Source organism: Helicoverpa armigera, chromosome 9, assembly GCF_030705265.1.
Source record: "Helicoverpa armigera isolate CAAS_96S chromosome 9, ASM3070526v1, whole genome shotgun sequence".
NCBI classification, from domain to species: domain Eukaryota; kingdom Metazoa; phylum Arthropoda; class Insecta; order Lepidoptera; family Noctuidae; genus Helicoverpa; species Helicoverpa armigera.
The window spans coordinates 7,610,824-7,637,028 of record NC_087128.1 but is presented as its reverse complement, the minus strand read 5'-3'; the positions used below and the strand labels follow the sequence as shown (position 1 = coordinate 7,637,028).

Genomic DNA, 26,205 nt, shown 5'->3' with positions numbered 1-26,205 from the left:
AATGAAAAAAAGTCAAAATTTTTACCACTTTTAAAAAATCAAGTTTACGAAAGACAGTCCTTAAAGACGCCCATCCTTCACCACTTCCTTCCTATGTGTTTTTTCTAGGAAGAAGAAATGATGGACACATACATTTGGATTTTGGATTTTATACATACATTTTCCTTCTATTAAAAGCTTTTTGTTAACTATCTGTTTCAGCCTAAACACTACAGACAGTATTAGAATATTACTCTTTCCCTGGGTGGAGCTATGCCCGTCTGACAAGAAAACATTGCTACTTGTAGAGGATGCCTTGAGACTGTTAAAGTCTACACGAAGATGCTGCCGGTTTATAAGGGATGTATTTATCCGTGACTTCCCTGCTGAAATATTCCTAAATAGACCTGAAATAATAAAGGTACCTTAATTTAATATCTTTTTCATACATGATTTTGTAGGTAAAAGTAAAAAAAATGTTATGTAGTTTATTAGTCATAACTCTCACGTTTTCAACTGTTTATTTTCAGAGTCTTTTAACAATAGCAGATGGGAATCATGGTGGAAAGCCCGGCGAAGCACTATGTGTATTGCTGTACATAACACGCGCCCTTCGCATGAGACTTCTGCAATTATCTTCTTTGGACTTAATTCATGAAACAAATAAGGTAATAAGAATATACATACGCATGAAATTAAAGTACATGTTGTGCAGTTGTAAAAAAAGTGCATAGGTATGTAAAATTCTTTTTAATAAAAACCTTGAGAGGTGACAAGGGACATCCGAATGGAACAAAGTTCCTACCACACTGTCAGGATTCATTATTGTTATTCTATATTATGTCCAAAAAAATGTCCACAACTAACAAAAATTATCTTCGCGACACCACACTCTTCAATGCGAAATGAGACAGTAAAATAACTGGCTTGCTTTCTACGAGAGAGAGAGAGAGAGAGAGACAGATAGAGAAACACGCGCACGCCGCTCGGCTTACAAATATAGCAAAAAGATTTTTTCCATCTGACCCCCTTTCGCAACGCGCAATAGGGCACTTCATTCCAAAATGTTGCTAATTTTGATTCCAATTGATCTTTATCATTATAAGATGCTTTAATCCCTAATTTGCCATAGAATCGAATTGTGTAAAATGTAGAAAAAAAAATGCATACAATATGTAATGTGTTATTTATATCAGGTTTCAGACGAACACACACATACAATAGACGACGGAGTCCACATGGAACTGACCGAGATAGCCGGCGCTAGTCAGAGGCCGCGCTCTCCAGTGGAAGAAGACGGCCTGGTACTGCTGAGGCAGCTGCCAGCACCGTTGTATGCGCTGGACACCTTACATGCGGTGCAGAGCATGATGGCACGAAGCATTGTGTTGATCGATCCTTTGGATAAGGCTGAATTTTTGAATATCGTAAGTGGTAAAGGTCCATTAAAGTTAAAGCTTGTTTAATACTATTGCTGACTCTATGTTAACAAGATAAAAAGTGTTAGCAATAGATTTAATGAAGCTTTAATTTTAATGGATCTTTCTGCAACTGACAGTTAGTTGGTAAAGTTTTGGACTTGAAATAATGATATTCGATATTCTTTTCTGCCTTCCAGAGAGAACTAAACACCTGCCTGTGTTTGATAGAAAGCCTAGTTGAGTTGTTACTGGACTGTGTAAACGACAACTTTTGGAGTATGGACCATAATGCTAAAACTTACAGAGATATATCACATAAAAGTTGTATGTCCATGCGTTTGATGGGAGATCTATTGATCAAATACAGGTAATATTATTCAAATTATGTAAAACTAGCTTCCGCCCGCGGCTTCGCCCGCGTAGATTTTGATAAAAAGTAGCCTTTGTATATGTATGTATATGCCTTAATTCAAAAATTCCACCAAATCGGTCCAGCCGTTTTTTCGTGAAATTTAAATTTATAATATTAGTAGGATGTAAGATTAGTATGAAGGATACTAGGATTATCCTACTTTAGCGAAGCAAATAATATCGGCAAAAAGCATTCTTATATAATTTTGATAATTCATTAATTCGCAAATCCCTCTTTTCAGAAAATCATTCCTAGATGACACAGACCGCAGCCACCACCGCGTAGCCTGGATCCGTTTAACCATGTGTGCTGTGAAGTTGCTCCACTGGGCGCGAGACTCGGCCCTGCCGCCGACGTCGCTTGTCACCGCATTACAAGTAGCTCAGTTGGACCCCGCTGTGCAACTGTTCTACCCAAGTTTGAGTAAGAAAATTGAATCGGTGTTGCAGGTAAGTCCAAGAAATTCCTCCAATAAATAGTTGTGACTCCTCCTTTGGCGTAGGTCTTACGAGTTAAGGTCTGACCCTATGTTTATCTTCTTTTAGAATTCCAGAATAACTGTGAACCAAGAATACAAAAGCAAATACAGAGAAATGAAGAAACTCTTCGCGAGCATGGATGGAGCAGTCCAATTTATGAACAATAAGGATCTGCATAAATCCAAAGACATTCTCATTAGCATGAAAGATTCACTCCCTGTTCTAGAGCTCTTCCAAAGTGAAAACTTTTTGGGCGATATTTCTGATATATTGCTGAAAAAGGCCAAGGAAATGGATTTTAACGATAACGACTGGGCGATAGCTCGAAGCATTGCCTTGACTCTCATGGGTCACAATGCAGAGTGGGTACAAACTACATTTTATAAGGCTTTAGCGGAAATGGTGAAATCAGTGCTGATGGGTGATGAGGATCAGAAATGTCTCACTATACTGTGTGATGTTGGTGTACTGACGGAAATATGCTGTCATGGACTGTCTTCTAAATTGAAAGAGGTAAATGGTCCATTTGCTTATATGAACGATGATGACATCCTCTTAGGGACAGAGAGTTCGTAGTTTTCCTCTCCCTACCCCTGTACATCTTTAGGAGATAGTTCGATGCCTTTCGAGTTCTGAAGGTACTACATTTTGCAGCCGCTTAACAACCTATCTCCATAGCACATTTTATTTACTTCACTGCGAAATCGTAACGATATATCGATTGTTACCCGTCACTTCGATTTTGGTCAATGTCATTTGACTTCAAATGTGTAGTGCCGTAATATGTGTTCGTCGTAACATTTCAGGTAGAAGAAAGCGCGTCAGAAATAATGGTGTTCTTACTCCGCGGCCGACTCGTGCTCACTGAGAGCTGCTGGTGGCGGCTGCTGGCCAGTCTACTGCCGGTCTTGCCATTGTTGCATGTGTATGCGGCGCATGAAACGCTATTAGGTAACTCATAATGATATTGGGTAAACCTATGTACATTTTTAAGAAAAAGCATATCAGTGTCTGACCTTCAATACTGTGCATGAGAAATACGTAGATACCCAGTAAGCTGGTATCACAACATTCACAACGAACAAAGAATTTCCCATCAAAATTAGAGATTTAGTATGAGAGTCATTGTTGCGCTGATTTACATGGGTTTTTGACTATGCAAATGTTGATTATTTTACATACACTTCTAAGGAGAAATGATATGTTATTTCCGTATTCTATTTGTGCAGGTAAAGCAATATGCAAGTCTCTAGAACGGGACATAGCGGACTGTTTGGGCGTTTCCATAGCTGAGGTGATGTCAGGATTGGTCCGACTTCTGTTTGTAAGATGCGTCGCCGTCCAACTTGATTCCGCACATAGCTTGTGTCGTATGTTGGGTAAGTCATCTGCCTAGCCTTTTCCTAATTATGTTGGATCGGTTCCCTATCTCACTGGGCGCTGACCTCCCTAAAACTCTTACCTGGGTAACCCTAATACCATTTGGTTGCCAGACTATCAAAGATGCCGTACATATGTTAGGTAAGTATTTAAAGTCCTAAAACGCTTTTAGAAGAAATCTTAATAATGTTCAGTAATATTGTTGGATATTTTTTTAGATGACGAACGATATTTGCCGCCGAAAGATTCTTTACGCGCCGATATCTTAATGAGCGCCCTACGAAGAGTGCAACGACAAGATTTTAATGTAGACTACACAAGTTCACCCTCTAAAGTACCACAAGTAAGTACAAATTTTCGTTGCTACATATTATAAAGTATATCTATTTTTTTATGGTAAAGACTAAAAGATTTTACCAAGAGGAATTAGTAAATTTTTATATAAAAATTACTTTAAAAGTTTGTAGGATTTATGAGTTTGTTTCTGTATTAGGTAACCGGTATAACCCAGATCTTGGATGTATTAAAACAAGACATAATTCTGGACCAACATGGCGAATACAATTTGCGTCCCACTGCACAACCGGTTCTAGAACCTTCGTTAAGACGTAGCACGTTGCAGCAACTGGCTGTTATGATACGGCAACAGAACTTACATGATGTTTTCTTACAATATGATGGGGTGAAGATTATTGTGGCTACGCTTAGGTAAATATTTATTATATATATATATTTTTTTAAATAAGGTCTTGGATTGTATGATGTTGGTAAATTATAACGATGTCATACCTGTTTGTTTACTGTATAGTCTGGTTACCTTTTGCAATGTTTTCAATTTTGTGGTATCATGTAGATGTGATACATGTCGTTATTGTTTTTTTTTTATTTAAATAAGTCGGCATGAGGCATAAAGCTTAGTAGTTGCTCGTAGTTTTCCACTATAAATTCCAATAGAAAATATTAGCTATTTTGGTCTTTTGAAATCGGTGATGAATAAATACATAGTTATGTTCGAAAACAAAGATTTTTCAATGTCTCATTTGAAAGTCCAATAAATAGTATTTTCGCATCTCAGCATGAGATGGGATATCATCTTATCACAGTTGACTTGACTCGACAGTTGAATTAATTAACTTTTACCAAACTTAACATTCGCAAGTTGCGATGACTTGTCACTGTATTGGTTCATACCTAGATTATTATTCGATACTAGCCGTTTTCCTGCGGTTTCACTCGCGTCCAGTTAGAACTACTGCCTGTACCCGGATAAAAAAAAGGCTGTTACTCGGGAAGAGTGTAGCTTTTCAACAAAACTTTAAAAAAAAAAAAAAACAAATCGGTTCAGTAAGTTTAAAGCCACAGGGTACAAACAAATAATCAAATAGTTTCCTCTATATTATATTAGTGTAGAATTGTAGATGAAAATTTTGCTTTATTGTTATTCACAAAACTGTTGGTATTTCAGGATGTCGCTGGTGGTGGACGATTACTTAGCTTTCCCGGAATGCGCAATAAGTTGCGTGTCCATACTGAACAGCGTTTGTTTCGCGAGTCGCCACAATTTAGCCAAAATAGCCGACTTGCCCGCACTTCTGATTAGAGGTAACTTTATGATGCCTGCATCACATGATTGATGTACTCTAAATGGACTTTTGATGACATAATTTTACTGCAAAAACGTACTGTTTACCCGAATTTTAACAGCATATTGACTTATTATATTTGCGCACTGCTCCGAAAACTCCAGACGGTTCAAGTTTCTACAAAATCATTTGCTCACGCACGTGTTTCTACAAAAATCTGAGTTATGTTTACTTAGGATATTGAGACGCCAAGATAATATAGGAAACGAGGTTTTTCGGAGTCTCGTTGTTATGATTTTTTTTGTGTTTCAAATCATACTGATTGTTAGAAACAGGCATTTGATATTACTTGTATGGGGTTAATGTCAAAATTCTATCTTAAGCAAACTGATAGATGGAATATTGGGATTGGTATGGGACGGTTGGACCCTTATAAACATTACGATCGAAACTTACCCCGCCGTCCAATCATCGATTTGACCAATAGGGGCCAATGTCACGGCTGCTTATCGTTACGGTTAAATGACTGGGGTGAATACGAATAACTAATAATACTAATTAATTTTGTTTTAGTGATCCTAGTATTCCCCGCGAACGATTCGCTAGTACTAATGGCGGTGCAAGTGTTAGCACTAGTGGCGTGGTCGGGCTTCGCCCTGCAGGAGTTGGATTCATCTCGCCATAGAGTACCGGCGTTGCCTCTGAGTGTTACACAAAGAACGTCTTTGCCGTTCCCAGTGAACAGTTACTGGAATACGAGCCCTAATGCTGAGCATTCGTATGTAGGTTTGTATATTTTGATATATTTTTGGGTACTTCAAAAATGTAGCGTGGTCACAAAATAAATTTTATCGATTTATGCATCAAAATGTTTTTAAGAATACATGTACATATCTTCAGCAGTGGTTTATTTCACTAAACTAAAGAAAGTTTTTAATTATTTAACAATAATTTCGGGAAGGTTGTGGACGGTGCACAAAACCGAAGTAATTAAAGCAATGGCCTAGATATAAGTCAATATTAAAAAAAAAATACGGTTACCGGTTCCTCAGAATTAATCTGTAGATATACACCGGAAATACCCAAATAAGTTTTCTTTGATGTTCTTTCTTCCTTTCTTTAGGTATACCAGTAATTATACAGTGACCTCACCTACTCGACATTGTTTTCCAAAAATATATAAATATGATAAGTGATAATAACTAGGTATACACACTTTCTCTCATGCATAGATTCTGCCTGAATTATTTAAATCAACCTCTCCATAGTGATTGAAACTTGAAGAATATTTGAATACATTTAGTTTTGTTGTTCGAGAACATTTTTAAATTGTTATTCGTTTCACGTTGGTGCAGTTAACGATTCTCAAGGACTAACAGAATTCCAGTTTCCTTACGTAGTCGGTAGTGGCTCTTGGGTTTCTTATTAGGGCTCTCAAGTATTGTAATGTGACGTCCGTCTATATTGACGTCACGATCAAGATCAATTGCTTCCCTTGGATAATTTGCGTTGAATTTCAATTAGGTACAAACCGTTCTTGTTTTAACATTGATGTTTTTTACATGTCATTTATTCCGCATCGCTTAACATATATTATAATTGCTGCAGCTCAAGCGTGGTATTAGTTGTATCATGATGATTTATCATAAAAAGAATCATGTATTAAAAAGTAGGTACAAGCAAAGTGATAGCTGTCAGTAATATATAAAGGACGTCATTCATAATTTGCGTCATAGTTATACTACCTACTATATTTTATCCCTGCCTTACGAATTTGTAATATCTAAAACTGGTTTTCTTGTACTTCTTTCAAATTTTTTTGAAACCACCCTTATTATGCTGTTTAATTATATGAGATTTGATATAAAGTACATAATATATCTACTTTTCCTTAGTATTAATACAAGGCTGTATAGTAATGTTATGAACCAAAAATAAAAAGAGTCATCTTTTGCACACATACTTTGCAGTTTTTGCGCACATACTTAAGAACTTTTGCTACTTAGGCTTGTCAAATGGCATTTGAAAAGTCATTCGTCATATTCAACTTTTATACGCGTTAGCCAAATGCCGGAAACTCAGATATCACTGCGATTTGATTATGTATCAGTGTGCTTTTAAGTTTTGAAGTACACTTTATTAAGGATAGAGGGATTAACGACGAAGTAATAAGATTTGGGTGACAGTAAATTAAATATCTTGTAAAATTACTAAATATATTATTTTACTTTCCACATTCCTAGAATGGCTACTATCAGACGAAGAATGGCGTACCGCAGTGCGAGTTCGTTGGTGGTACACACACTCTGGTCGGTCACGACTCCTGACAGACCCGCCGCCGTCCGCTCCGCTCGCTCTGAGGCCCACGGCACGAGATCTCGCGACCCTGAGAGCATCTTGCCCACTATTTAGCTGTACCAGAGCGTTGATGGCTCTGCAGAATGCTACCACGCATAGACAAGTTACTGAGTCGCTTCATTTGTTGGAATGGTTTGTTATATTTTGCTGTGATTTTAGACATTGCTTGTTCTTTGGAAATATAATTTTTGCTAGCACTGAGTATTTTGTTTTTAAAAATGGATTCATTTAAATGTCTACTGTAGCTAGAATTAGTAGAAGTTGAGCCCATTATTGAATTTGACTAATATATTTTTCTAGCTATGTATATTTAGTGCACTCATCGTGCGTCGATAAGAAAGAGTTCAGCTCGTTGCCATGGCAACATACGAAGAGGTTCTTAAACGCACCTCCCGCTTCGACCCGCGACACTTCCCTGCTATCTTCCTTACTACACTTCATAATCGCATACATGGACAATGTGCCTAATTGTGGTAAGTTTGATCCTCAAGCCTGACAATCAATCAATCCTCCGAGCCTTTTCCTAATCATGTTGGGGTCGGCTTCCAGTCTAACCGGATTCAGCTGAGTACCAGTGCTTTATAAGAAGCGACTGCCTATCTGACCTCCTCAACCCAGTTACCCGGGCAACCCGATACCCCTTGGTTAGACTGGTGTCAGACTTACTGACTTCTGACTACCCGTAACGATCCTTAAGCCCGACATTGACGGTAATCTTGTCACGCACGTATTATAGTGTCGTGAGTACTAAGGTGATGCGTAGATATGAAATACGTGAGATAACGCCTTCTTAAACTCCACCTGTCTGGTGCTAAAAATATAATATTACTGTCGACCTTTTTTTCCTCAAAATAAAAGCTTCAAAATTATATTTACTTCATATGCTGTCAAAAATTGTTATTCTATTTGTTTTATTCTTTTTTGTAGATGATACAATGACCTGGATAAAGTCATCCTTCATTGGTAACGAAGCGACTATAATTTCCCTGCTCAGTCGACCCCAACTTTATCCTCAACAAACTGTTCAGGAGAGCATAGAGGTGACACAACTTCACATACAAATCGTCAAAGTACTGTTACGTTGTGTCATGATGTTAGAACACTGGGAAGATTACGATAGCCATAAGTTAGAGAGCTTACTCAAAATACTACTCGCCTGCTTGGATAAAATTGATCTGAAGAATTTTCATATGTTGGGTAAGTTTCTCCTATCAGACGAACATTTCGAGTGATCACACACTGAACTGCAAGATAAGATTGGTTGGTTCTCAAAGTACGGCTGATTCATTTCGGCCTGCACTAAGATAACGTACTGACGGAAAAAAAACTGATGTAATGATATGCTTCTATTGTTTTACTTCAATATTATTGCACAATATTGGCACAGATGATAAGATAGAAAATGAGGTTTCAATTCAAGTTAAAATAAATATCCCGGTTTTATTAAACTAGCAGTTTCCCGCAGTTTCACCCGCATCCCGGGGAACTGCTTCCCGCACCCGGGGAAAATATGGCTTATGACTGGCCGAGAATAATGTACTGCTTTGTGTGTTTTTCAAAGGACAATGGGCGATTCCGGTCCAAATGTCCACCACGAACGAGACCTATATGGCTAGCCCGTTAAATATAGACCATTTTTTGTTATGAAAGCAAAAAAAAATATAATGCCAGAAAAAAGTTGTAGCAAAATCAAATAAAACATTTTATAGATTTTTTCAATTTCATTTTTTCAATAACTTTTCGTGATGTTCGATTTTCGTACTTTCTGTTTTTGACAAAATAGAATTGTTAATTATTAGAAAGAAGACACATCGAACTTTCTTAGATCCAGGAACCGCTGAGTATATTCAAGCACTTCTGGCGCCTCAATTGGTTAGTGATTCGTACATCCATCGGGCCAAAAAAATATTTGATACTTTAGACTAGTTTTAGATAAAGTGCGGAAATGGAAGTGGAATAAAATAAAAAATAATAATGATAACATACAAAAACTACCGAAAATTAAGAATACATCTTTTTTTTGGCAGTTTTTTTTTACTTTCTTAGTAAAAGTTACTCTAAATTAAGTGGACTATTTAATTATATAGGTCTCGTTCGTGGTGGACATTTGGACCAAACTTCATACATTCTTGCCCAATCTCCTTTGTTTTTTGTTTCGGGGCCTTTAGAGTACAAACAAACAAAAGAAAATCCTCTTTATTATATGAGAAGGTGTAGATTAGACGATCATAGAGGGCCATACAAACACTGTATAATTACGTAGAAAAATAATAATGCTCCTATTTTAGGCTACCTAAACGAGCTGATGCGCTGTATTCGCTACTCCGTCAATTCTCGTTACTGCAAGTTATCAGAAGACACGTTGATCCAGTGTCTGCGACTGGTAGCGAGGACTTTGAGTGCGTGTGCCTCGGGCGGCGGGTGTAAGGGCCAGGCGTGTAGGCTGGATGCCATGCTAGCCCTGCTCGCGTTGATGAGGCAGATACACCATGAAGCTATCCCTGTTCAGGTAATTGAGAATGATTTGACATATTTATTTTTTAACTATCGATATCTAACAATTTTGTGGTTTTCTGATGAACTGCGGGATGGCAGTGGTATTTATTGTATGGTCACACATATACGTAGAAACGGCTTTATGAGATATTCTGCCAGCTAACACACATCAATATAAAATTCTTCCATCTCAACCATACCAACTTGCAACGATAAAAATGTGGGCAATCGCTTTTATTCATATCGACACTTGCTCTAAAAAACTCAAGATCTATCAAAGGAGCGAAAAATACTTATTCTAGAAATTAAAATAGCATAGTGAATTTCCGCATGACTTTGATGAAGTCATTTATTGTCAGGTGCTATGCAGTAGATAAGTCTTTAATCGAATTATGATTATCCAGATGATAAAATTAAAAAAAAATCTCTGTCATGACGATATACTCCGTTTGCCTTATCATATGAATGAGTCCGTATGTGGTGGGTATTGATTAATTCTTCATGTCAATGAAATGTTACCAAAAAAACGTGTTATCCTATTTTCTTGCTATAAAAACTCCGGCTTTCGGAAAATAGTGTCTCAAGGCTAAGGGAATGCTGCAGAGCCAAAAACATGCGTCCTTATTATTCAACAAAAAACTTTAATCTTGATGAATACCAAGTATGTTTTTATAAAAGGGAACCTACATATTTGTAGGTACTGTCAGATCGCTAGGGAATGTTGTCTTATAAAGGATGGCACTTGGCAGCTAAGAGCAGGTCCCATATGTGGTGTGGTAGGTAGGTCAATCTTGTTTCTTTTGTCATATCAATTTTAAAAAATATTGTAAGGACAGTAGTGAGTCCTGGAACAGCATAATCTCTAAAGAAAAATTTGTTCCTTTATTATTATTATTTTTTATTTAGCCTGTGTTATCCCACTGCTGGGCAAAGGCCTCCCCCATAGCCTTCCATCTTTCCCCATCGGTCGCCATTTGTGGCCAGTCCTTGTGGAAGTGTGTTCCTTTATTATACATCACTTAATTGTATTTCTTTTTCTTCCTATCAGAGATGGAGCGAGATGTTCAACAGTGAAGTAGTGCGGGTGATAGTGAAGGGTAGTGGCGGCGCTCGCGTGGTGCTGAGAGCGGCCGCAGTGCACGTGGTCGCCGCGCTCGCGTACTACGCGCAAATGATGCCGCACTTGATGCAAGGTAACACTCTATCAGAGATGGAGCGAGATGTTCAACAGTGAAGTAGTGCGGGTGATAGTGAAGGGTAGTGGCGGCGCTCGCGTGGTGCTGAGAGCGGCCGCAGTGCACGTGGTCGCCGCGCTCGCGTACTACGCGCAAATGATGCCGCACTTGATGCAAGGTAACACTCTATCAGAGATGGAGCGAGATGTTCAACAGTGAAGTAGTGCGGGTGATAGTGAAGGGTAGTGGCGGCGCTCGCGTGGTGCTGAGAGCGGCCGCAGTGCACGTGGTCGCCGCGCTCGCGTACTACGCGCAAATGATGCCGCACTTGATGCAAGGTAACACTCTATCAGAGATGGAGCGAGATGTTCAACAGTGAAGTAGTGCGGGTGATAGTGAAGGGTAGTGGCGGCGCTCGCGTGGTGCTGAGAGCGGCCGCAGTGCACGTGGTCGCCGCGCTCGCGTACTACGCGCAAATGATGCCGCACTTGATGCAAGGTAACACTCTATCAGAGATGGAGCGAGATCTTCCATTTTCTTGGATCAATCCTCTAATTATTTTCTTGGAGGAGAAAATAAAGGGGTTGTCGGATTCTTACTGACTAAAGCTATTACCTAAGTGATCTGTGCTAAAATTTCTGCTATTTTGCTTCCTTGTCTTGTGTTACCGGGCCGCGTTCATTCTTCTGGATAACGCAGTACCTACTACACATATTTTTTGAACATACTTATCTTTGTTATTTTTTATCTGGTAATTAATAGCATGTTAGTAATAAATAAATAGGTTTATTACTTCAATTCTTTAGATACCACTGTCTTAGCTAACATTTGACTGTTTTTCCTCAAGCGATTGAAGAGTCATCGTTAACACAGTTTGCTGCCAATATATTTGCTCAACGGAACGAGGCGAATGCTGTGCGTGCAGCTGCAGCCGATCTCCTTGCATCCATAGCATCGCGGGCGTCATCACGGTCCGATGTAAGTGAACAATATTATATTTTTATCATTTGCCTAGCGTTTTCCCAAATATGTTAGGATCGGCTTCCAGTCTAACCGGATGCAGCTGAGAACCAGTGTTTTACATGGAGCGACTGCCTATCTGTCCTCCTCAACCCAGTTACCTGGGCATCCCGACCACCCCCTGGTAGGACTGACTGTCGGACTTTCTGGCTTCTGACTACCAGAAAATATTATAAAAGTTTGTCAAACCTTCCCTGCTCTTGAAAAACATTGAGGAAAAGAGTTGTTTTGTTTTCGACATTGTAAATTGTCCTCTATAAGTTTTTTACTCATTATATTAGCACACAAATGTAAATCATTTTTGAAATATGCCTACACCCGGGGAAATCCAGATTGATGACACGCTCGTATTCGTGTTCATTGTCAGGTATGCCATATAACGTTAGAAATTGGTTATTCTAAGACCCACTCACTTTATTATGTATCTATCTTTTGCTATCAGCTTGATCCATTTCGCACAATTCAAATGTCGTAAAGAGATGGACTGATAGTATCGTTCGCTGATCTATTCATTTCTCCTTACCTAATCATTATCAATTCGAGAAGAAATATTTAATAGTCCCTTATATACATCCGTGTTTTTGAGATTTCTGAAAATTATAGGCAGGTATCTATTTTATCTGTCATGTACAGTCACAATTTATCGAGCTTAGATCACTTTTTACCTGTAGTCTTTTTGAATGAAAATATCGAGTACGGATTTTTATAACAAAGAGAGCTATTTATAATATACGTTGATGATCAGTGGGTTCCAGTAGTAAGTTGGCAGAACAGTGTCATGTCCGATAAAAAGACCACACACCGCGATAAGGAAGTAACGTTGCGTCGGTTTTTGTTAGTGCTTTTTTGTTTTCGTCCTCTTTACGTCAGATAGAGAGAATTTGTTGTTCTAAATATGTGTCAGTGAATTTTGCATTCAAAATTATTTTCTATCTATGTCGAGTCATAAAAATTTCTTATTTGCAATTATAATTGAGGATGCACCGTAGAATGTATTGCTGTACATTACTCACCAAGTTTTAATATAAAATTATTATCAGATTGCCGTTTTAAATAAAGTAATCTATTGCCTCCACACAAGGTGTGCCAAACAAGCTTAGGGCCATTGAGCACGTGCTACAACGAGCTATAAATTACTTATAGCAACTCGCGAATACGAATGGGACCACCCGCGGCCGCTTACCTACTCCGTGGTGGAAATAGCATCATGTTACTACTTAAGCTATGTTGCGTTAATAGTTAACTGCTCGCTGGAAAATACGCACTTTATCCTTATATCTTTCGAACTATTTCGCATAGAAATTCATATGTATGCGAGTCATTGTAATTAACTGCCAACTTATACCGTTGATTATTTGTAGCTGTATCTGAATTCAAACGACTATGACGCAATAACTGGATTCGTATTTTGTGATAGTTTGTATGTCAGTAACATGAGCGTTTTTGCGAAATATTCTCTAGCGCTACCTTCACGGGAATAAACAAGATCTTTGCAATACATTGAAAATCTAATTTCGTCATGCTTACGGCTGTTACATACAATCATAGGTGGCCGATGAATCAATCTCACGTAAAGTCTGTGTAGAATCTTTTCAATAATCATCATCCTCCTGCCCTTATCCCAATTTTATTTGGGGTCGGCGCAGCATGTTTTCTTCTTCCATACGCTTCAATAACAAGTGATTATATATTATATTACCTTATTCTCTGTAAAATATAACGTTTTGTTCGAAGAAAACAAAATATAAAACACATGATTGATGGCCCGTTGTTAATTCAAAGTGTCATTCAATTATTTCCCCCATCATAATATAACTCCTAATGGACTTGTTCTACTTGGCCAGTGAGGGCGATAGAGACTAAACTAGAACATGGGTAATCGTACCTTAAGTGATATACGACTATGTATATTATGTTACATGTCGTGTACAGAAATTGACTCGAACTTATTTACGCATTCTCTTCAATTGTCTTGGAGAAATTGAATTGAATGTGGTCAGGGAAATAACTCGCCCTGACCCTTAAAACTTATAAATATTTATGAAACTATTATTATTTATTTATTACACTAACAATGGGTATTCTACATTTTTGTTGTATTCCATCTAGTTTTGTGAAATTGAACTATTATTAGGCGGAACATGGTTATTATTATAATTGACCACGAGGCTATTATGGGCACCGGCCGACTATAGGGTTAGAGACCGAGGTCAAGTTTGTTGTTTTTCAGATTTATTGAACCTAAGCGGTTGAAGACCGGTTAAGTTTGTTTTTTTGGTTTGATATGACTGCGTAAAAGCGTAAAAGGTGTTTCTTATTACAATCCACGTTTCGGAATACAATGGTTATCGTAAGCAATCGATATGTGGATACATTCGAGTCACGGGCGCAGTACATCAACACGCATGGCCTTGAGTGCATGGCGTCGTGCGAGCTGCTCTAAGTGCGGCGCGTAGGGCTTATCTTAGCTCGCGCGGCCGATACGCCTCACTTGATCACTGACCGCCGCCGCCTCCGCAGGCGCTGCCGGCTCTATCGCACACCGCGTTGTTTACATACGTACGAAATGCCGGCTCATTAAATACACCACTCTAAACAAACACTTTGATTCAACTTCTAACAGTACAGTGAACAATTTTAAAAATGTGGCTCAGTGGTATTTTACTAGTGGTTTTACTATTCCTAACAGCTTTGTTAGCTGTTTTTCACTATACGTCCAGAGGAAGAAAGTATTGGTTAAACAGAAATGTGCCTTACAGGGAACCTTGTCCCTTATTTGGGAACTTTGGTGCGACGTTTACTATGAGAAGAAGTTACACGCGAATGTTAAAGTTTTTTTATGATAACTACAGAGGATATAAATTTGTTGGACTGTTTCAAGCTCGTAGACCAACCTTGATGGTGTTAGATTTAGATGTGGCTAAAACCGTATTCTCTAAGGAGTTCCAGTGCTTCAGCGATCGCGTGTCGGTGTCAACAGATACACAACGTGAGCCGCTGCTTCGTAACCTGGCCAACATGAGTGGAGCTGAGTGGAAGGCAATGCGACACATCGTAACACCAACCTTCTCGTCTGCTAAGATGAAGGCTATGTTTCCATTGATAGCTGAATGTGCTCAAACATTGAAAACCGTTATGTTGGAAGAAGCTGTAGAAGATATGAATGTACCCAGTGTCATGATGCGATTTACCACCGATGTTATTGGCAGCTGCGCTTTTGGCGTGGATCCTGGAGCCCTCAAAGATCCAGAATCACCATTCCTCAAGATGTCGCAGAAGATGTTTAAGCTCGATCGCAAAACAATCCTCAAACGATACTGCCGCGCGTTCTTCCCCAGATTATTCAAATTATTGAATCTGCGATCTTACGAACCTAGCGTAGAGACTTTCTTCACCTCTATCATTAACCAGGTTTTGTCAGAGAGAAGGTCTGGAGTTCAAAGACACGACTTTCTTCAACTTATGTTAAACGAACAAAAGACGGATTCAGGTTTCTTAATGACGGATGCCCTAATAACGTCTAACTCATTCATATTTATGCTTGCGGGATTGGAGACGTCGGCGACCACTTTGTCTTTCTGTTTGTACGAATTGGCAAAAGACAAAGAAATACAAGATAATTTAAGAAAGGAGATATTGGAATGTTTGGAAGAGCACGACGGGCTGAACTATGAAGCTGTGACAGCGATGCGGTTGGCGTACCAGGTGGTGGCGGAGACGCTGCGGCTGCACCCGCCCACGCCGATGACCACGCGGCTCTGCACGGCGCCCTGCACGCTCGACGGAGAACTCACGCTCAAAGTCAGGGACCCCGTGCTAATACCCATACATTGCATTCAAAGGGACGCAAGATATTTCCCAGACCCAGACAAATTCGATCCAGAGCGGTTTAAAGATGATTTAAATCCTCCTGGATTTATGGCCTATGGAGAAGGACCAAGGAGTTGTCCCGGTAAGCAAACTTTTGAAATATACTACATGCATTTACAACACTACATGCATTGCATACATATATTAGGCATCATTATTTAAAAGAATGTTAATAATATTCTTACGTCTGATATTATAGTTTAGTCGCGGGAACGTAACTTTTAGCCTAAACATTCTTTTGTTCCCATTGTGCAGGTAGAATACTAATATTTAAAAATCATGTCATTGTTTCGTTAGTATCTCTATGTTTACAAAACTTTAGTCTGCGTTCACATAAACAGGTAACAGACAAAAATATCGATCGGTAAATAGTCCTACAGGCATTTTCCAAGTTCCTATTAGTTGAATTTCGCTTACATATTGTGTAGAATCATCATAAGTCACGCTGATTAAAAAGTTGACTTATAAAATATTTATCGTGGACGTGTATATTAAACATCGCATTCCATGTCCTATTTTAAAGTGACGCGTCTTTGATACTTACCTAATTATTATTGTTTGATAAGGTAATTTAATTTAGTAGCGAAGGAAGTGAGTGAATATAATAATAATGATGTATTGATAAATGTTTGCTTTGTAGGTGCACGCTTCGCGCAGCTGACGGTGGTGGCCGGCTTAGCTTCAATCCTCAGTACCTTTGCGGTGGTTCCCTGCGAGCGAACCACTCCTCGAATCCAGTACGACCCAAGAAGCGTCATGCTGAAGAACAAAGGAGGAATATGGCTGAAATTTGAAGCTTTGCAATAACAGAGAAAAACAAAACTTTTTGGTATAAGCTCTAAGAAGTGCAAAATGATAATTGCACTGGTGAATGTGTATGCGAATGTCAGAAACATTCTTTACGCCAGATAAATGTTGCAAAAGCTGTATGATACATCTTCTAGTAAGTTGTTGACCCAGAAAAAGACGAGGAAAATTGAAATATAACTATTTGTCTCTATTTTAAATAAGGTCAATGATCTAATTGTAGTTACACAAAAAAACCCAACGTTCCTCCAATAAAGACCTATGTATGTAGTGAGTTAGAACCTTACAGTTTTAAAGTAAAGGAGATTGTGTATTTTGTTCTAGGCGCTGTATGTGGTCCGATTGTAAGCCAAGTCGTGATTTATATTTTAAACAAAATTATGTTGTTGTTGGGTTATAACTGATTAGATTAGAAAACTATTCTCCCTGTTATAGATATGAGTTAAAGTTTAGTTTTATCATAAAAGTCATGTGATATTATCAACTCACAGTTACTTAACCAGACGCATTGCTCTGATTCATCACTACGCTCCAGGGTGGCTTTAATGTATTCATGGCATAAAAAATGGATATTGTATTTCAATTCCCAAGTAATATTGTCTTACTGAAAAGTCCAGAATATTGCACTTGGTACCTGATGCTTGTGGGGTGCTAAAAGTTATATCACGGAACACTAACCACGAGGCGTGGCTCCCACCTGGCTGGGTTTTTTCTTCGCCATAAGACTTAACAATAACTATATAGTGTTAATTAACACAACTTTATTATTTGTGGTTTGAGAGCGTGTAAATTGTTTGCTAAGAATTCTCTTATTTATTTTATTTTAGGTGTGATTTTTAAGTCTATTATGTAACTCGGATATAATAAAATATAACTCGGGTTTTCAGCTAAGGCGTTAAGTTGATAATGATTGCAAACTTGCAGTAGTTATATATTGCAGTGGTAGTTCAAGTTTACCTATGTAGGTACTACTATCGTTTATTTCTGTTTACTGAACTGAGTCCAATAGAGAGCTTCGCTAAATTGTTTCTAACTGCTAGGTTCTTCAGTAAGAAACTGTCGAAGACGACGCCGCAGGCTCGAGCCTTTCTATTATATTGAACTTAACTACAGGAAAACATTGACGTGACAATTAGAAACCACGTTCATATATTATGAATACTCAATAATTCAGCATATCATTGTCTTTCTCTTTGAACGGTGTGACTCACCCGGAAGCAGTTATCGTAAACTATAATACTTATATTCTATTGTTTTAGTTACAAACTACATTCTTGTATGCAGAATAGCATTTGAGTCCACTGTGACATGTGAATAATTATGTCTTTAATCGATTTGTGATCGTGCAATACAAACCCATTTTTAATTTCTAGTTTATTTTTCCTCGAGTTAAAATTTTGATTGACAAGGATAAGATAACATATTTCAGCTGGAAAATACTTTGAGATTGAGAGAACAACACTTTTCTGACATAGAATGATGAAATGAAATGCTTAAAGAAGTTAGAGCGAAGTAACAATCTGTAAATATTGTCTGCAAAAATAATAAAATGCTTCATTAAACTTTTAGACGGAAAGCTGTAAATTATATAAATAGATTAAAAACGTAGCTAAATTGCAATTTTTTACTAACACAATGAACTATAAAGTTTACCACTTAATTTATTTGATGAATAAAATATGAAGCGGATCTTCTGCTATTGATTATGTGTTTGCCGAGCCGCAGAGGCGATGTTTATCGATCAGCTGCATCAGTGAGCAATCACTGAACGCACGCTGCGGCTAATTGCTCATGTAATTGCGCTAAATATCGACCGACAGAAGGGTCTTTTTATTAGTCTTTGGCCTGGTTAAACGACGACTCGAATATAGAGTGGGCTCCGTGTCTATTTTTAAGTTACTTTGTTTTTTTACACTAGCTATTGTATGTACCAGATATCTTCGAAGCCATCGCTTTCTGCTGTATCTGATACAGAAAACTGGTTTATAATGTTTAAATTATTGCACTACGTTTTATGTTTGGCATTATTTTTTTAATGAACTCCGTTTTATTCATAGTTTATAAGCGTGTTGTTGGTGTATCTAGTTTATGTTCTCTACAATGAAAGCATCTGGCAATCTAAATGCAAAGGTATTATTGAATATCCAGGTTACAACAGCTCTGCGGGGCTTGATGACAAGTCTGATAGCCGCCTTCTTTATCTAACATCAGATAAGTATTTCTGAACGAACGAAACACAACAGACAGTGACCTTTTGTTAGCAACCAGCTATTTATTAACTGCTAATGAAATAAATAAAACAACATTTGTAAATTATGGACTCGACCGTTAACAAATAGACACAATAATTTTGCACCTTGTGTTGAATGTTTACTGTGAGAATGATTAAATGTATAAGTTTTACGTCATTAATTAAAACTACTGTAGATAGTCTCAAATGCCTAAAACTTATTTAACTTAATGCTACTTAATTAATCCTTATGTTAAAAATAGACTTGAATTTATTATAGCCAGATAGTACTGTACTATTTGTCTACTTATGTTTAATTTTGTACCTGCGTCTTATAATGTTTAGTATTAGGTATAATGGACTTTATCAATATACGCATCAAAGCACAAAAATGTTTCTTTTTTATTCCTTATCAGTTTCCTATACTTGTGTGGCCTAAAAATACCTACTTGTTTACGTTAACTTTTCACTTGTATTATCTGCGTATGAATTACGCATCAGTCTATTGTTCAAAAACAAGTAGATACATAAAGCTGTGTACAAGCTAGACGTTTTTTTTTTGACAAAAAAATACTTATAATCATGGCATTATCATGGTTAAAATAGAAAACTTATAGATATAAACAAAGAACTAAATACTGATGGTTGTTTGAAAACAGACAAGTTATAGTAGCGGTAACGGCTGATAGCAATAATAGCTAATAATAGGTTGAGAGTGGGGATGACAAACGTGCTATATCCACCGAATACTTTAGAAATATAACAAAGAGTAAAGAGACAAAGGGTGGCGGTTGTCTATCTCCCATGTTACCTAAACCAGGCGACAGCATTAGTTCAGTCGGTTAAAATAAATCTGTTTCTGATAAGTAGATACATAAACAGTATACGACAGTTTTATCGATAAGTCTTATAAGGCCTTTTAGTACTTATTGAAAAGTCTGACATCTGAAAACACACTGCGCATTTTTTACAATATGTTTACATCTCATGTTTGATTCATAACGATACACAAATATTTTGCAAAATAGTTTATGTAAAATCTTTTGTTTTGGATGTGCCTGAATGTTGATATGTATAACGAGATATTTAACTAAACTCAGTAGGTACTCCCATAGCTCCACGAATTATAAATGTTTTAATGTTTATTCTCATCTATTTGGTAGGGCGAATTTGCAATGCAAATCCTATTAAAATTCCTTTATCCAATACAAATACTTGATTTGCTCGATCGCAGTAGTGTTAATTAAAATGCAAAGTGCTAATTAGTCTTCGTACATGGTATTATCTACATTCATTTATTACACTTACTCACGACTTGTCAGCTGGGAACACAAGTATTTACGTGCTATTTTTACTTAAACAATACAAACTAGTTTAGTGATTCCTATTGTATGCAGAAGCAGTGTCGAAACCTACTCGCACCATTTTTGATAACCCACTTGAATAAAAAACAACACACCCACTGCATATTTGCAGTTTTATCTGTATGTGTAATAAAATTTTATGTCTCCCGATTAAAATATCTGGGCTGTTATTGAGGTATTGTTTTTTTGTACACATTCATATTATTGAATTTGTATGCAAGTGGCAGTGCAGCTGGTTTAAAGTACAGTGCGCTTTAAAGTTCTCACGTTACAATTTAACGCTGCAATTGATATTGCAATAAAATACCATTTCAGATAGTCAAATGGTGTATTAATTTAAACTCTATTAAGATAACGCGAATTTACTATTTTAATTTTTTACATCTTTGTAATAAAAAATGAGGTTTGCATGAATTAACTTAATTTTCCAGGTGTTGGAGTCCGATGTGCTGGAACAGCTGCAAGAAATACATTTCGTGGAAAATTGTATAGACATTCTAGTAGACTTCTGCAATGTGAAAGATTATAAACAATCGTTCGGTGAGTGACTATCATCCGAGAGACTTGAGTTCATCCTTGTAAGATAAAGTGAACCAAACACATGCGTAACGTATTGATTCGCAATTTATTTATCAATGATAATAAATAATAACAACGTTAAGATTAGATTATGTACCTTTTATGTAAGTATAACTGTAAGACGGGTCTCACTGAATAAAATGTTAAGATCCGGAACATTGGCATGCCTTATATCTTAATAGATAAACATGCCAATAAATGCAAACGAGAAAGCTATGTTAAATCTAAATCATATTCATGTTTCAGGAATTTTAATCACATTAAATATTTAATTACTATAGCGTCGTGTTATCAATTAAGTGCCTACTGATGTATAGATAGGGAAGTATATTGATTATCAGTATTGTGTTTACCTAATATAGTTGAATGTTATGTTCTAGAAGCGAATGTGTCCTTAACTCTATTGGAGCGTCGGGCGGAGCTAGAGGTTCGCGCGCAGAAGGGTGTAGATGAGTACGTGTCGCCGTCGCAAGAGTTGCTGAAAGCGCGGCCGCCGCCCACCGGCGCGCTCGTCACGGCGCTCGCCAACGCACTGCACAATGTTAGCGCGTTCACACACTGCCCAGTCCAAGCCTGGAACGAACGAGGACTATACAGACTCTTGTTCAGGTACCAACATTCTCAGAACACAAATGAAATCATTACAGCTTCCAAGCACCCGTTAAACAGCGGATGCACTGCAAAACTTTAGTGTTACAACTATAACGGAAATAGTTCGAAGAAATTGTGTGAAATCCTGTTGAGATTACGACTATGTACTTGTTCTCAGAAATTACCTATGTTTTATCAAAAATGTTGTTATGAGAAGTGCTATAGATAGCAAGCTTCTGAGTAGCACAGGTTTAGAGAATATTTTGAAGTGGTTCCTGAAGAAGAGGGACTTCCCCAATAGTTACTCGCCTCTATGAACCTAGAGTACCTACATTTCTGTTGAGTAGTAAACAAATAAAACTATTCAAACCATACATGACATGAGTAAGAGTTATTTATGCACTAACCACAAACATGTACTTGCCTAGCACAGAAATAGTGTTTACAAACGACAACAATAGCACAAATCGTTTTAGCGAATTCGTGTTTTATTGCGAAGATAAATTTGGATTAAAGTTATGAGTCCGTAACATGCAATGGTGCTCGGAACACAAAGATGTCTAAAGGATGATAAGTCGGCAGGCAAATATGATTCCGCTATCTGCATCACAATTTTTTCATCGGTACACGTTATTACAATTTGAAGACTGATATAAGCTAAGCGTGTGAGTCCGCCGTTTTGCTTGGCACTTGAGCAATTTTTTCATCATATTCTTAAAAATAAATTAATTGACATATTTTTATCAGCACACTTCTTAAGGCCCAAACTGAGGAGACAGAGATGCAATGTTTTAAAAACGAATTCCTACCGGCTGTTTAAAATCTTTTCCGCTCTGCTTTGGTGTAGTCTGAGCCTTAGTCTATGACCAATCGTTACAAGCAGGTAAGTACAAGCTAGTTAGATACGCCGTCGATCATCAAGCGTCTAAGTCGCAAAGCCATTAGGAGGTACTAATACTTCCGTCCCTTTTATCGTTCGCCGCAGGTTCTAGTTCTAGTAACTGTATGGATCGCATTACAACGGTACTGAAATCATTTTAAATAGTTTATTTTTCAAACCGATATTTAGTGTCATATTTCTGTTATCCTGAAATCATACGATAGCTTAATAGTTTGTCTGGCATTTTCTTAAAGGTGTTAAAATATTTCAAACTTGTAAACATAAAGCTAACTAAACGCCATATTGAAAATAACGAAGGGTTACAATCATATTGAATGAATAATAAACTCTTTAATAGGTACCTACGTGCAACTTGGTGCAACGTAGGTACGTCTTAACATTGTTGACTAATGAGTCGCAAGTCCTAAGTAATGATAAACATTAGTCCGTGCGAATATTCACACTTGCGGACCTTTGATCGCAGGTACAATTATGTGGTCGTTCTTTAAACCTAACTTGTTGTTTGTCAAATTAAATACGCCATAGGTATTTGCCTGTCTTAGTTATATTTATTTTCCCTGAAGCAATTTAACTGGCGCCGCAAATTACAAAGATAGGAAGGGTCCTTTCCACTACAAATACATTACAGTAATGTTAAGTTGAAAGATGAATATAGTAGGTAATTGTATTCTTTATGAATATGAATGATCGATCATTCTGGGTGAGGTATAGCCATTCTCTCGATTTCTCGACTGTTTTGTCTTAACTTTCAGTAGCTTACTAGGCACACTCCTGAACGCTTATTCACCTAGAACTCTTCAACTGTCGTCTGTAATTGTTGACCCATAAACCGTCTCTCTGTCTTTCAAAATGGCGAAGTCTATACCTACTGCATATAAGACAGCCGCTTTAATACTTCTGATATAATCTCGACAGATGCGTTTCGTGGACCGGTGATGACAATAAAGAAACATACGAAGTTCGCGGCGCCACTAGTCGGTGTCTCCTGGCTGTGACGGACTACAAATGCGTTCGCCTATCGCTCGCCATCACTAAGGACTGTCTTCACAACTTGCTAATGACTTTAACACCTCTTGGAGAAGGTGAGTTACTTTATTTAATGAGGTGTGTTGTTCGTAATTATCTTGGGACACGACTGATATGAGAGAAAAAGTTAAAACACCTACCTAATAGGTATCATTATTGTAACTTATCTACCCCTACCGGATACTGAACTGTGCCGGTATATGGACGCAGGTGTTTACGATTTATTCTTTACATGCAATAAGTGGTAGAAGCATTGTACAAAGTTGAATAAATCCTGTATCTATCGACTATCCTCGGATGTACATAAATGTTATCAGAATCTTTCCGGAATTATGACGGACTGTTTAAATATGCTGAGTTTTATCAATGTAGTCTTAGATTTAAAGAGAACACTTAAGGACTCGATTTCAAGGAAAATACTTAGGTAACTTTATCGTGTACTTTGGAGGAGGCATATTAATCCTCTTTAGCAAACAACGTGTGCCTTCAACAAAGAAAATATTGTTGTCTTAGGTCTTAGTTTATTGACTTGTGAATTAAGGCATGGAGTTGACTCAGCAGTCATGTATTTAACTTGATAAGTAATATTTTTTTATAATGCTGAGTTTGATGTAGTTGGTTACTATGGGAACAAGGAACCTACATAGATATTTTATGCTATATCATTTTAATTTTCAACTCAAATTATTTGAAGAGATCTTATATGAAGCAGTTAACCTATCGATATCGTGCTCAATTATAATAATCCTTTCAGTTTTTTTTTTCAATTATATAATTAGTTACTGCGCCAAACAAGTCAATTAAACCGAAATGGCAAACTAGTCAATTAAAGTTTTTGATTCTATTCAAAATAAAAGCATAGAATATAATCAAATACGATTTTAGATACAAAATTATTAGAAGAATTATTATTATTTTTGCTTCATTACAAAAAACATATCGGTCTCTTTGCAGGTGAGAAGGAAGAGGACTGCTTAGTTGCGCGTGCGCAGGGCATGTCGCTGTTGGCCTCGTTATTGGAGGAAAAAGCTGCGATGGACACCGTGTGGCAATTCCTTAAAGACATGCATTCCACGGACTTCTTCCATTTACTGCTGCAGTGCTTGGAAAGTGATGAAATTGGTAATGTGATAAAAAATACTGTTTCGAATACAAGATTATGCATTTTCTATGCGGTGACGAATCAAGAAAAATATATTCACAGTCGAATTGAAATCCTACTTCTTTTTTTGAAGTCAGTTAAAAAAAGAGTTATAAAAGTCTACTTACGGATCTAATAAAAATGATTTTCGATATAATCCAATGTATGTCAGAAACCTATGTCTAGTATAAAAGAAACAAACACTTATTTACTAGTCCTTTTCAAAGAAATTATGTCGATCATTACAGAACTACAAGACGCAGCGCTGTACTGCCTCACTCACCTAGCACAGTCCATGTCACAAAAGAAACACGCAGACAGAACAAATGACGACACATGTTCAGAATTCTACGATAACCTAAAGTCCCCCTATTGGGAGGGACCACAGAACCGTGGCGATGGAGACAGTGTGAGATCCAATGACTGTCAGCCCGAGTACTTAGCTGAAGAAATGTTCAAGGCTTTGATAGTACTGTATCAGAAGTTGTCGACGGAGAATAGGACGTATGAGTCCAGTGAAGGTATGGTATTTTGAGTTTCAATTTGGATATATTTTAAAGCATTAATCCATTTAGCCAGTAAGCATGAAGTTAATGTGTCATGTGAGATGGTATTCGATGGATTCCATTTACGTATCTGGCCGAAATATGGACTCGGGACTAAGAGTTTTAGGAAATAGAGATCACCTATGTAGACAAACGTTTGTGCATTATAATATGACCTACGTGGCTGGCTCAACTTGTTTCAGGACATCTATTGTTCCCTAATATCATTCGGATTACAATTCATCATGCACTTAATAAGTACACAGTAAAAAAGTAGTTTTAAACTACTAATTTAACTGGATATACGTAGGTATAGTAAGTTTGATCAACATCACATTCCTTATACCGCTTTTGTCTTATGAAATAATAGGAACTTCATCAAAACGTAGATAAGAATAAATGAATTGCGTGTTTATTTAGTCTATTGTTGTTTATGTCTGTGTTCTAAATGATATCGGCGTGCTAATTGAATCTAACATAATTCAAATTAAACTGATGTACGCATGAACATCAACGAGTCTTGTTAGTGTTACATTTACGTGGTACTCTAGAAATATTAATTGATAGACATCAGTAACTTATAACTATTATATGGCAGAAACAGAATGGATCTTGTTTATGTAATGATAAATAATAAATAATCATAGTATTTAATCTGATTTATACTGTCTGCTTACGTTGAAGTTATGAATGACTGTAATTATATTTTCTTATGGACAAAGCTATCTATTTATAATGATGGTTATCACATTTCATCGGTCAGTTACGTTTGACTCCTACATAGAGTGGGTATATGATTTGCATTTGACTGTAAAAGGCTAACTAAGTAACAAAGTGTTCTTAAAATG

General features: G+C 37.3%; 2 protein-coding genes across 2 annotated transcripts in view; both read left to right on the top strand.

Moving 5' to 3' along the window:
- LOC110370035 (rotatin) overlaps nucleotides 1–26,205 on the top strand; it is a 37,983-nt gene that overhangs the window by 2,130 nt on the left and 9,648 nt on the right. The window contains exons 5-27 of the mRNA XM_064036222.1: nucleotides 202–400; nucleotides 510–647; nucleotides 1,176–1,406; nucleotides 1,598–1,767; nucleotides 2,054–2,261; nucleotides 2,358–2,804; nucleotides 3,098–3,242; nucleotides 3,521–3,670; nucleotides 3,890–4,014; nucleotides 4,165–4,379; nucleotides 5,137–5,273; nucleotides 5,828–6,040; nucleotides 7,498–7,744; nucleotides 7,913–8,085; nucleotides 8,540–8,809; nucleotides 9,901–10,121; nucleotides 11,157–11,301; nucleotides 12,131–12,261; nucleotides 21,006–21,114; nucleotides 21,534–21,762; nucleotides 23,561–23,727; nucleotides 24,626–24,793; nucleotides 25,061–25,333. Of these exons, the coding sequence (XP_063892292.1) occupies nucleotides 202–400; nucleotides 510–647; nucleotides 1,176–1,406; nucleotides 1,598–1,767; nucleotides 2,054–2,261; nucleotides 2,358–2,804; nucleotides 3,098–3,242; nucleotides 3,521–3,670; nucleotides 3,890–4,014; nucleotides 4,165–4,379; nucleotides 5,137–5,273; nucleotides 5,828–6,040; nucleotides 7,498–7,744; nucleotides 7,913–8,085; nucleotides 8,540–8,809; nucleotides 9,901–10,121; nucleotides 11,157–11,301; nucleotides 12,131–12,261; nucleotides 21,006–21,114; nucleotides 21,534–21,762; nucleotides 23,561–23,727; nucleotides 24,626–24,793; nucleotides 25,061–25,333 (4,511 nt within the window). The remainder of the gene's footprint in view (nucleotides 1–201; nucleotides 401–509; nucleotides 648–1,175; nucleotides 1,407–1,597; nucleotides 1,768–2,053; nucleotides 2,262–2,357; nucleotides 2,805–3,097; nucleotides 3,243–3,520; nucleotides 3,671–3,889; nucleotides 4,015–4,164; nucleotides 4,380–5,136; nucleotides 5,274–5,827; nucleotides 6,041–7,497; nucleotides 7,745–7,912; nucleotides 8,086–8,539; nucleotides 8,810–9,900; nucleotides 10,122–11,156; nucleotides 11,302–12,130; nucleotides 12,262–21,005; nucleotides 21,115–21,533; nucleotides 21,763–23,560; nucleotides 23,728–24,625; nucleotides 24,794–25,060; nucleotides 25,334–26,205) is intronic.
- LOC110370036 (cytochrome P450 6a2) lies at nucleotides 14,654–19,502 on the top strand. Its single transcript, XM_021325728.3, has 2 exons — nucleotides 14,654–16,255; nucleotides 16,814–19,502. Exons 1-2 carry the CDS (start codon nucleotides 14,947–14,949, stop codon nucleotides 16,978–16,980), a joined length of 1,476 nt encoding a protein of 491 aa, XP_021181403.3. The 5' UTR covers nucleotides 14,654–14,946; the 3' UTR covers nucleotides 16,981–19,502.